This window comes from Denticeps clupeoides, chromosome 1, assembly GCF_900700375.1.
Source record: "Denticeps clupeoides chromosome 1, fDenClu1.1, whole genome shotgun sequence".
In the NCBI taxonomy this organism is placed as follows: Eukaryota; Metazoa; Chordata; class Actinopteri; order Clupeiformes; family Denticipitidae; genus Denticeps; species Denticeps clupeoides.
The window spans coordinates 13,337,894-13,350,231 of NC_041707.1; the positions used below are offsets into that span (position 1 = coordinate 13,337,894).

Genomic DNA, 12,338 nt, shown 5'->3' on the forward strand with positions numbered 1-12,338 from the left:
CAAGACAAGACATAAGCTGCTGCTGAAACATGAATATTTTTTACATCAGTGAGTTTCTAAAAAAAGGCGACAGCATCGGCCTGTGCAGGTACATTACATGCGTGTACACTTTTATTCACATCCTGTGATTTGGTGCATGTTTAGTTGTCATGGCTGCCCATTGCACACCAAGGGTGATGGGTTAAAAGCTGTTGTGTGCACAGTGTTTTGTGCTCCAGTGTATCACAATGACAATCACCCCACATTCACTTTTTACAACAACAACAACGTTTATTTCTTATATTGCCCCAAATCACAGTGTGTCTTAATGGGTTTTGACAGGCCCTACAGTTGCCAAACCCCCACACACTTGACCCATCTGCACGCCAAAAAAAAAAAAACGCTAGGAGAGAGAAAAAATAAAGGAAGAAACCTTGGGAAGGAGTGATACAGAGAGGGACCCCCTTCCAAGATAGAGTGGGCCTGCAAATGGTGTCACCGCAGAGTTTGTGATGGTTTGTCCAATAAGAGAAGCATTATTCTCTTTTAAGAATACAGTGTAAATATCCGGTCTACCGCAGGTATTTTTTTCCTTGTTGTTCATGTTTCTCTGTACTAATTATACTGTAATTATTACAATTAATCCAATTGTAAATAAGGTTTTCGCCAGACGTAAAAAGGCACGGAAACTCGCGGCCAGACATAATTCCAGATCATACCAAATCCCCGCACCCCCCCCCAGTCGTCCCTCTCAGTCGCTCCGTCTCTCCCCGTTTTAACCGCCGGCTTTGGTCGCGTCCAAAACAGAGCATCATGGCGATTGATGGTAAGTAGGCCAATAAAGCTCCGCTCCTGTCCGTAAGGAACGTCTGCCTTTTAAACGCCGGGCGCCGGTTCCGTCCCGGGATGAACGCGTCCGCCGGGGAGCGCGGTGACGCGCGGCCGCGCTCGGTTCGCTTGAATAAAAGTTTGTCGTGTTTTTTTTTTTTTTTTTAGAAATTGTTTTTTTGGTTTTGTTCTATTTTCCCTTCCTTCGGCGGAGGGCGGCGAATAATGACGCCGAAGGGAAGGTCTCGGCCGGCGGCCGTGGTGCTGCTCGGACAGCTCCTCACGTTTTAACTTCGCTCGGTTCGTTCCTCCCGTCGCGTCGCGGGGGATTACAAATCTGCGTTGCTACAAAAAAAAAAAAAAAACACAATCTCCAGTGTGGCTGCAAACTTGCGAACTTCTCAGCCACGGCTGCCGTAGGTCGTCTACCCTCCGGGCTAATAATTCCTCCACGTCTTCGGGCCGCGTCGGTGTCGTGCTTGAAATGTGCCTCACGGGTTCCTTAGTTTCGGGGGATGAGGTGACAACGACGCTCTAACAGGTTGTGCCGGTGCGGAATACCGGGACGCCGGCGCTGCTGGGGAGTGTGTGCGCTGCGAAACGCTCCGTTCTGCCACGGGAACATTTGCTATCACTTGAGCGCCCACACGCAGCCTACGCCTGCTGCAAGTTTGAATACTAATCGAGGGGGAGCGACCGACGGCCATGCACTTATCCTCCTCCACCTACTGCTTTTATGTGGAGAGGTAGCACTCGTAATAGGCTTCGTGTGAAATCAAATGTTTCTTCACAGTCATTCCTAAGGAAATAAAAAAAAAACAACAACTCTTGGACCATGATTCCCATCAGATGTAATGGATCTGTGCAATGGTGTGATTGCATGGCATCCTGGGAAGAAGGATTGGTCTTTAATGCTTTAAATGGCCGTTTACTGTCTGATTTGAAATGCATGAAGAAAACAATATCTGGAATGGGTTTAATTCTCTTATCCAAAAAAAGCTTTTTGCATTGCATGGGAGTCCTGAATAAGTCATGGCACTCTGACATGCGCACAGTAAACTTCTCCATCCAGGTTAACAGCACATTACATCTGCTTTTCATGCAAGATTCAAGGGGGCATGAATGAAATATTAATCAGGATTTCTTTTTTCTTAAACAAATGCAACCTAAATCCTTTGTCATGTCAGGAATAGTGCAAAATATTATTATTACGGCCAGACAGAATGCTTGTAGTTCTGAAAGCTTGCCCACCATGACCTGCTCAGAACTAAATAACAAACAGTTATTTACAGCAATGTCAGAAGCTGTCAGAGTAAATAGCCTCCACCAGCCGACCTCACTCGTCTGCTCTTCATGTCTCAAGAACCCTGAGATGTGCAAGGTCGCCGGGACGAGGATGATCTACACACATATGCCCAAGAGACGCACATATGAGACCAATCCAATCTTTGCAGAAGATGTTGAGTGATCGCGTGATCGATTGACCCAGCTCAGTGTAGGGTTCCAGGAAACTGTTGATTTAAATAAAAAAAAGTCTCTCCTCAGGTTTCGGGACCGTGTGAGAAAACTGCCCTCTTGGCTGCGGTGCGGATCAACAGGCTGAAAAGACCCAGTGTATTTATTGGTGCTCTCCTCGCCGCTTCATTATTCTTCCTGGCGCTCTCTGAAAGGAGCGGATGGCAGCACAGTTTGCCATATTCTTTCAAGGGCTGGTCGCAGGCTGCAGGATTTTAAGGATTTACAGTGCTTGGAGCCTTTTTTGTCATGGGCAGTCATTTCAAACATTTTTTTCTTGGTACTCTAGAATTATGCTTTAAAAAGCAATACACAGCACGAAGAACGTTAATTCAATTTAATGAACAGTTTCAAGTTGGAAAATTGGCCCTAGGGCTGTATGATATGGCATAACATTTATATTGCAGTATAATCCAAACCTTACTAATGCGTAAAATTGCTGCAGGAAGTTGTACACAAAATACGGTTAACACATTTCAAAGTAGTCGTGCAGATTATTGTACAAATCGACAACTAGTCCGTAGCAGTGGCCACCGAGATCATTTTTTACGTTCTCGTTGACCTCGCCATGCAACTTAGGCATTTTGACTAAAGCAAGTGCTTAGGACCTTAATTGTGCCTTTAAAGTCGCCTCTGTCCACTATTTGAAAAGGCAGCACATCCTTTCATAGGAAAACTGTAATAGCACTTGTCATCTCCATCCACCACTGTATATTAGAGAAGGCCTGGGTTAAGAATTTTTTTTCTACCACTGACTGACTTAGCTTTTGAGGAAGGCGCATTCTTTGCCTTGCCTCATATTTGACGACGCATTTAGTTTGGGCGACCAGACGTCCTTTTCCCCCTAGACATGTCCACTTTTTGAGACCTGGAGATTGCATGTAGAAAATCCTACATGTCCACTCACATTAGCAAACTGCACATTTTGCACATTGGACGCAACTTAATGACTTGCAACAGCGGAAATTCTTGCATTAGGGTGGCATAATGAAAATCTCTCCCAAACCTTACTTCTTCATTCCGGTCGTCTCAATGTTTCCCACGCTCAAGTTTAACACAAAATCCCTGTGTTGGTGAAGCAGAGTATCAGAACAATACAAAACACCGCCGGTGGTTTGGTAATAAATGTGTGATAAGAGTGCAGCTTTCTGCTGTTCGGGGCTCCATCGTGGCCAGACTTGTCCGACTCTGTCGGCGTAGCAGAGCTGTACGTCTTGAGAATAAGAGACTGAGCTCGACGTGCAGTGTAGTTCGGCTGCCGGACTCTTGTAGGATATGATTATCGAGCCGCCACCCTTGCGCCGAGGCCGCCGAGCGCAGCTGCTCGAGGAGATACTGCCGTCACCGCCAATGTGGTGAGTGAAGCCTTCCAGATAAATTATATATGCCCGGCAAATCAGCAGCGAGCACGTACACAAGCCCGTGTCAGATGGAATTTTATACGTGCGAGTGGGTGAGCGTGGCCTGATAGCACAGAGCAAGAGCATTAGCAGGGATTACGGTTAACGAGAGGAACGGGGCGGAGGGTCAGGGACTCGCGGCAGCGTTGCACGGTGCGAGGCAGGCAGGAATTAGCCCCCGGTAGATACTGCTCTGGGTGCGGCCGTTTACCACAGTCACTTACGACCTCACATTATATAGTCCAGTCCGGAGAGAATAATTTTACAACAAACCTGAAATGCCCTCACTACTAGCTTTTGGCCACGGAGTAGAAACTTAAGCGTTTTTTGTGTGTGCGGACACACAGTAAGATATTTATCACAGTATTTAATAATGGATATTGTACATCGGATGACCAGGTAGGTAAATTATGACAGACTTGAACGTGCATTTGATGTCAGACCTGCTGATACAGGCTGCTTGGATTATTTGCACTTGCACGTGTCCGGATTACATTTATCTGTACGCCCTCCTCCACAGCAGAAGAGGAATATCATGCACAATAGAAAGAAATTATTTAACTGTAATAAACCGGAATTCTTAATTAACGTCTGTTGGCTGTTGAATTTGAGCGTTCGTGTAGTGTATGGGCACCACGCGAGACTCATATTTTTCCGCATCCTGTTTAATTGTCAGCGAAACTTTTACATTGACATTTAGGGCATGTATTAGAAGCGACTTATCCAGAGCGACTTGCAGTCAGTAGTGTTGAGGACAGCAACTTAAGGTTAATTGTCTTGCTCAGGGACACAATGGTAGTAAGTGTTCCGTATTGTTCTGTAGGTTGTCATGAAAAGCGCAACTTGGAGAGCCCTCTGTTCCCACCAGTATTATGAGTAGCACTCCAAAACAGGACCACTTCACAACATGTTGCCAGCGCTCTCAGTTGGGAAGGGGTAGGCAGAGGCCGGCCGTAATTGAGGCCCCATGTTGGGTTGGTCCGCTGGGAACCCGAGCGGTCGGGGTAAACAGGTGGCCTGCCAGCTCCGCTGCCGGCGACAAGCGTGATTTTTCGACTCGTGGAGCGGAACTGGCACGGAACCGAACGACGGGGCTAGATGCACGGCCAAAGCTGACACGTCTCTGCTGCAGGGACTGAGATTACATCAAGCTGCTTTTCTCTGGCAAAGTTCACGTTTTGACGTTCTCTAGACATCTGGTACATCCTGGGTCATCTGTCAGAGAGAGAGGTTTGATAACAGAAGGCTGTCACTCGTCCCACTGAAATAAACCGGAGGAATTAAAGGCAAGGTATGCAGGTTTACTCCTGCACTTTCATGTGTCAGGGTCGAATGATATGTTCCGTTGCCTCTCGGGTCCCTTTCAGGCTCATGCATGCATCTTCCAACCCCACCAATGCATACATCACAAATTGATGTGTTGGTACATTTTTTAAAAAGAAGTCTCGGAAGCATTTAAATCTGGTTCAAATGTTGAAACATGTAAATGCGGGCAGTAATTACAGGGCATGACTTCCGTTTTGCTCTACCCCTGCGTGGCGTCGAAAATTCGTCCTCGAGATGAAACACTTTTTACCCTATTACAGTGCAAGCGAAGCAGGGACTATCGCACTAAATCATCCTTTCTGAATAATTAATGATCGGAGCATTTACTTAGAGAGGCTTAAGTGTCGACTAATAGCCCTGTTTAATATTGGATTACGTGGGTCGGACCGCTGTCCCGCGTTGTCTTGCGCTGTTGTGTTGTGTTTTGGATGTAAAGAACAGGCAACATGATAATATATTCGAATGGACACTGAAGTGTCTGCATTTCCCGCAAACTGCTCAATGCAATACAAAGGGGTGCTGTCTGACTTTTCTTGTTGTCGCTGTTGTTTAACAGCATGCTGCTGACGTCGCCAGTCTTTGACGAGGCCGACCCGGGTTCGAATCACGGTCAAACAAGATCAAGCAGATCCTAGTCCTGGCCATTACGAGCCCTCAAATAAAATTCATAGCATTATAGAGTTTGACACAGTCAGGTTTCTTATTGAATTAATAAAGGGTGATACATATATGTCTACATTATCCGTCCTTTATTAGAGAACAAATAAGCATTATTTAACATCCTTTATTCACTACCTGTTGCACTGCACCGCTGTGGTCTGTTACAGCCTGAAGCATTCTTCAGTAAGTTTTATCACACACTGGGGGGTTTACAGACATTTTCACTGGTTACAGCTGTGTGGCAATATGGAATCTTTTCTTGAGTCTGTATTGGGTGTGATGAGACTGCAAACTCTTACCAAACTGCAAACCTTTAGTGTTCCTTCAAATGGACCTGGGCACCAAAGGGCATTAACAGCTTGTACAGAGTCTTGCCCAGTCATGTGCCAGAATGACACCATTAACATTTGGTGGGTAGGAGTGCCACAGATAAAAAATGGCATCGACTCATGCACTGAGCATCGTTTTGGTATTTGAGGCGTAGAGGGGTCCCTGTCCAGAGATCTTTTCATGATCTGTTAGGGACTTAAACAGGAGTATACTATCAATTTTACATCATAATACATAACTGGACTATAATAAACACTACATGTTGTCGTGTCCTGGAGGTATTTCTCTCAACAACCCAGGGTAATCCCGTGCTGATGAGAGAAGGATGTGGAGTGGTGGCCTAGAGGTTAAGGAAGTGGACTCGTAACTGAAGAGTTGTGGCTCAAATCCCAAAACCACTGAGGTGCCACCGAGCAAAGCACCGTCCCCACACACTGCTCCCTGGGCGCTTTTTGTACCTGCCCACTGCTCACTTGGGTTGTGTTAAATGCAGAGGACACATTTTTTGTGTGCACCAAGTGCAACACGGGGCAGTGGTGGCCTAGCGGTTAAGGAAGCGGCCCCTTAATCAGAAGGTTGCCGGTTCGAATCCCGACCCGCCAAGGTACCACTGAGGTGCCACTGAGCAAAGCACCGTCCCCCCACACTGCTCCCCGGGCGCCTGACATGGCTGCCCACTGCTCACTCAGGGTGATGGGTTAAATGCAGAGGACAAATTTCACTGTGTGCACCGTGTGCTGTGCTGCTGTGTATCACATGTGACAATCACTCCACTTTAACTTTAACAATGACAAAACAGTCACATTCATTCAGGGATTTTTCTTTGCTTCTGTCACCTTTGACTTGCTCACTAGGAAATTATTCAAAGAATTAACATTTTTTCAAAATCAGTGTTTGTACTGACAGATATCCATTAATTCTGATCAGATACGTGTTGGAAGTCCTCAGACTGTTCATTGATGCATTTTCAATGTGTTGCTGACAACGCTTGTTAAAACGAGGTTTCCGTGGCATGTGGGTCCAGACAATGGCCCAAAGAGAAGGTGCACCTCTACAACTTGTCCCCGGTGTTATATATTGTTGCCAGTCAGGATTAAGTTACTCATCTGTCTGGCGCTTCAAAGGGACTCTTTCAGTAGGGCTAATGGGGTCTGCAGCAGCTCCTGGATGATGTGTAGCAGGGTTGGAGCGATGGAGAGTTACCCGTTCCCTTCTTTGCTCTCTCCACTTTTCTTTTTTATGTTGCGGGAATTTTAAAAGGAGCAGTTTTATTGCCACCACATTTCTAGCATTATGTAATGTCTGGGTTTATGGGCATATCGTATCAATTTTCAGCATGTTACTGATTCTTAAAAACTGCAGTGTGGACAGCAGTCAATACCCCACAGAAATGAAAATAAGCATCGGCCAGCTATATTCAAGCCAGTGCGTGAACCACAAAGGACCAATATTGCTGTCTTTGTCGCACTAGTTCTGAGATCAAATGAAAAATTAGATCAAGAGAGAAAAATTGTGCTGGTGTGATGTGCATAACACAGAGGATAAGGAGAGAGTGAGGAGGTTTCCCTTCCACAGGTCCAGACACCAATTCCATGTCTTCATTTCATACAGCGTCTGCCTTTATAACATGTAATTACAGATTCTATTCTGAGACCTGTAGCTCCCACTTTAGCAGTGAACCCACTTTGGCTGGTTTAAAAACCAGGCCTTATTGGCCTTATTACCCGTAAAAAAAAAAATTAAGATATTCCGAGGACAGACAAGAACCAAACATGGCAGAATTATTCTTTATTCAGCAGCATCTAATTAATTAGCTGATGTCCCAGAACAAAAGGAAAAAGAGAACACAGGTGCTCCAGGTGGCAGACCTGCACATACACAAACATTTAGGTGAATCTGCAAAACTTTCAGTCTGCTGAGCAGAAGTATTTGGCCCAATTCAGGAACCTTTCAATGGGGCAAGGATGCAGAGGTGGAGAGGACATCGAGTCAAGGTGACGTTTCTGAGCCAGACTTGCTGTTCTTTTTTGCAGACAGCTGAGCTCATATATTTAGGTTTGCCCCAGTTTTCGTTGAGGGCTATCCGGACACCTGGGAGACCAGCCTCTGTACTTCGGAGTCTGGAGCAAGGAGACAAGGGGATCAGTGAGAATCACGCCTTCTGCCAGAGCCATTCCTAAGTGTGTGGGTGATGTAGGGTTAGTGCTACTATCCTGCCAAATGGAAACCTGGGTGTTAGGCCTTGCCTGGGTGCTCTTGTGTAGAGGTTCACTTCAGGATGCTCCCACTGCCGAAAGACATGGAGATGAGGTTAACTAGATGATGCTATATTAGTTCTACTGTGCTTGTTCACCTTGGCCAGGAGAGTCTCTAGTATTCCAGAGGCTGAGACTTTGTTAAGTAAGATTTAAAAGATGGGGGTTTGCCGTGTTTTTAAATTTCTTTCTGGAGGCCTGAAAATTACCCATGAGCACCTGGGGGGTGGTGGGATGGTGGAAGGGGCAAAACAGATGACATCCACACACAGGTATGTCACTGGGGCTCTTTAGAAGTGAAACATTCAAAACCTTGGTCCTTAACCTTTTCAAGAGAACTGCATTCTGTGTTGGAGAAAAAAAGTCAGTGGTGCATAATTTTTCACCTTCTGTAATTTTTTTCTATATTTGTAAGAGTTCAGAAATGTGTTTCGTATTTCAAGGGCTGAAACTGATAGGAACAATAAAGCATTCCAAGAAGTAGAGCAGCTCTCTGCTCCATTTCTCATAAGAGAGAAATCAGTTGCACATGCTTTGCAGACAATACTTATGTAAATCTGGTTAAAATGTTTTCCCTACTACATCACCAGGGGTGAATACAATCTCTAAATATTAATTTAAAAAAGAAAGGCATAAATGTGCTAAATTAATTAACAATTAACTAGAACACATAATGATATAATTTTTTCACTGTCATCTATAATTATTAACAGAAACAGCCGTGGAAAATAGATCTTTTTAAGAAGTACCATGGATTGTATGATATTCTAAAATTGATTGATGCATAGGAAGAAAACTTATTTTTCAAAGTTAAACACCACAAAACATCTCTGTGTTGTCTTGGTGTGTAATATCTAATGGAAGTGCTGTACATGCAATCCTTATAATAAGAATGTTCTATTAAAACTCGCCTCGGTTAATTTTTCATTCAGCAATGTGATTTTGCTTGTGGGTTTTTTCTGAAGGCTGATTGGTTATTGCTTCTCCTATTATATTATAAAGACACTGTCCTTCAGTCTAAGTGGCTGAGTGGTCAACTGGAGGGCTCAACTGTTTACATGATGGAAATTGATTATACGACGTGACGTGCAGTCCTCTTGTACCAGTGGACGTTGTTCTCAGTTACAGCTGCAACTAGCTGACATGACTCTTGAAAGATTCTCACCCTCTTTTGAAGCGTTGGTTTGTGTTTTTTTTTATACGATTTTGAATGTATGTTTCATTTCCAGGGTTTCCTGCAGGTTGTAAATGAAAGATGTCCATGTTTGTAAAGTTGCTGCATTTTTCTGTCTTCAACATCTTGTGCTCCTTGTTGATCATCTGTTTCTATGTCCCTTGTTGTGTTTTGCGGTCATGTCTCTGAGGGGTTGTGAAGTACTCAACTTGTTCATTGTGTTTCTGTGCTTTGTCTGTCCTCATTTATTGTCCCAGGTGTGGACCATTTAAAAACTGCATTGTCTTTCCAGGTGGCGAGCGCCATTGTGGAGTACACGAGCTTATCTGCATCAGAAAAGGTAAGTGAGTAGTGAAATGCCTTACTTTCACTTGTTTGTAAGTCTTCAACTCACGTGTACAGCTTTTGGCATTCTGCATTCTCTTGTCTGTGCAGAGCCTCACTGTCTGTGCCCTTCAATATTGTGTCTGTGTTTGTGTGTCAATGTCTGTGTTTATTATGTGTCTGAGGAAGACACATAAGACACACCGTTCTGATGGAGAGATAAAAAGTTATAGTCAATAGCTTGACTAGGCCTTGGCAGCATTGAATTTGATAATTATCAATTAGTCACATCATAACACAAATACCATCTCATCAGTGGTGAAATTCAATGCCTGTAATACTACATTTCGTTGCCCTGTACTTGTACATGTGTAATGACAATAAAGTTGAATCTAATCTAATCTAATCTAATATGATCCTTAAAAATTGGTCTATTAGAACATATCTATTAAAGCAAAAACAACCACCAGTAAAATATGTGAAATTTGCAATATTTAGAAATATTTTGTAAAAATCATTGTATCATGATCTTATTATCCTAGGCTGACTTCACTGGAACCTTTAAATGACAGCGGTGTCTAATGGAAAGACAATTAAAACTGCATTAGGCTCAAAAAATGATTTAAGCAAGTATTTTTATTAATTATTTTATTAATTTTTATTGATTATTGTGTATGCATTTTTAACAAACTCAATAAAACCTGTTAAGGAAATAATCGAAATTCATGATGGTCTCTTCAACAAGGTCTCTGTCTCGATAGTCTTACTTTCCACGAGTCAGACAGGGAACCAGAGCTCTCATTAAAGCAAATGAGTTTACGCGATGACAAATCATGAACCCTTAAATGAACGCAGCGTCTGCTTCTTAGTCTGTAGTCTGCAGTGAAACTAAAGTAATTATCCGAGCTGTGGGAGATCAGATCCACTCCATGTTGCCATGCCAGACACTGCGACTTAAACTGACAGGACGCCTCCGGTGACAGGAAGCAGCTTGAGTCTGCAGTCGTCTCGACGAGGCAGCGCGGAAGGCTGTTGTGTCGGGCTGTACGGGCGGATCAATACAGACTTTTTTGTCTGTGCCTCTTAAAGCATCCTGACAGCTGTCATGTTCACATCATTAGCAGCTTTATGAAATGACATTATTGCCTGATGCTTATGGGCACGGGGTGTGAACGGACTATGTAGACCTGCATGTGGATGATCTCGTACTTTTATATTTTTTTAAACCCACCTACCCACCTTGGTGTGATTCTGATGCCACAGGGTAAAACTAGTATCACTTCAGAGCGCCATCACATGAAAAACAATTCATTGTATTCCTCCACTGCAGTTATTTATTGGGGTTAGGAATCATGGAAGCACATTGTTTAGCGCCCGTTAGGCAAGGATGGTAATCACATCAATTAACATCTAATTTAGTCAGGTCGATAAAGGCTGTATGCTGTTTCGTGCTGTTAGTGGTAATGAATCACCCTCCATTCAACTGCAGCTGTTTTCTGTGCAGGCCTGTCTATGCGCGGTGTGCGTTTTTGTGCGATTTTCAGCCTGCTGTCTGGGCATTCACATGAGTCCATCCAGGGATTGGGATGGGATTGGGGGTGATAGCGCTCCGCTGCGATTCCCGTCCAGTTCTGCTTTCATCTGGCCAGTTACTTCATGTGCATGGAGAGGTGCTGCCTCCGAGCACGGGACCCTGAGAGGGCTTATGCAGTGCCGCTGTGTAGGAGTGCGCGGTGGTGTGTAATTTGGAGATGGCCCGAGCCCTTTGATATACTGTCGACTGTTTCCATGCCAACCAACACACGCAAGGTGTTTTGCACTCTAGGGAAGACAAACACACTGTGATCCATACCATATCACATATACTTTACTGGCTCACCTATAATAATGGAATGTATGACAAATGTGGGTGTTTTGTTTCTTTTTTTTTTATTATTATTTTTATGTCACTGGATTTCTGAGACTGAACCCCCTCCAGACACATACTCTTCAGTCTTTCCCAATTTTTAGCGAGGTAGTCCATGACTGACAGGTGAATTATTATGATCATCTCATTACGTTGATTCCTGTCCTGCATTTGAGAAGAAAGCTATCAGTCAGGAGCTAATGTGCAGTAAGCAGGGGAAAAAATACTGCAAATCCACATGATGATTTGCAGTGAATGTAGTGTTTGTGCATAACTCTGTACAGCCAGGAACTGAGGCAGTTATATGAACGTATACACCAAGGCACCGATTTTCTATTCATTTCCTGGACTTCTGCTTCTCATATACCTGGCCTGTTTGTGCAGGGCTTTGTGGTGGGGCGCAGCTGTTTCCAGTCTCAGATGCTCCCGGTTGTCCCAGTTTACACGCCGACCCGGGCATGCCGCCGTGTGTGCTTTCAATGTGGAATTCATGTGACGTGCAGTAGAGCTGGCCTCAGGTGTGTGTGTTGGCCCTGTGGGAAGATGTGCTTTATTGCTGGTCCAAATCACTCGGTTCCCGAATCAGTCCCAAAAGCCTGTTGGTCTCTGGGGGCTCATGGCGTGCTGTACCCAGGATCATT

The 12,338-nt window shown here is 44.4% G+C and overlaps 1 protein-coding gene across 3 annotated transcripts in view; it reads left to right on the forward strand.

Annotated features, from left to right (window-relative positions):
- Positions 1 to 789: 789 nt before the first annotated feature.
- syt14a (synaptotagmin XIVa) overlaps positions 790 to 12,338 on the forward strand; it is a 38,309-nt gene continuing 26,760 nt past the window's right edge. For all 3 annotated transcript variants that reach the window (XM_028975338.1, XM_028975347.1, XM_028975357.1), the window contains exons 1-2: positions 790 to 805; positions 9,760 to 9,807. In XM_028975338.1, the coding sequence (XP_028831171.1) occupies positions 793 to 805; positions 9,760 to 9,807 (61 nt within the window). In that variant the 5' untranslated portion in view covers positions 790 to 792. The remainder of the gene's footprint in view (positions 806 to 9,759; positions 9,808 to 12,338) is intronic.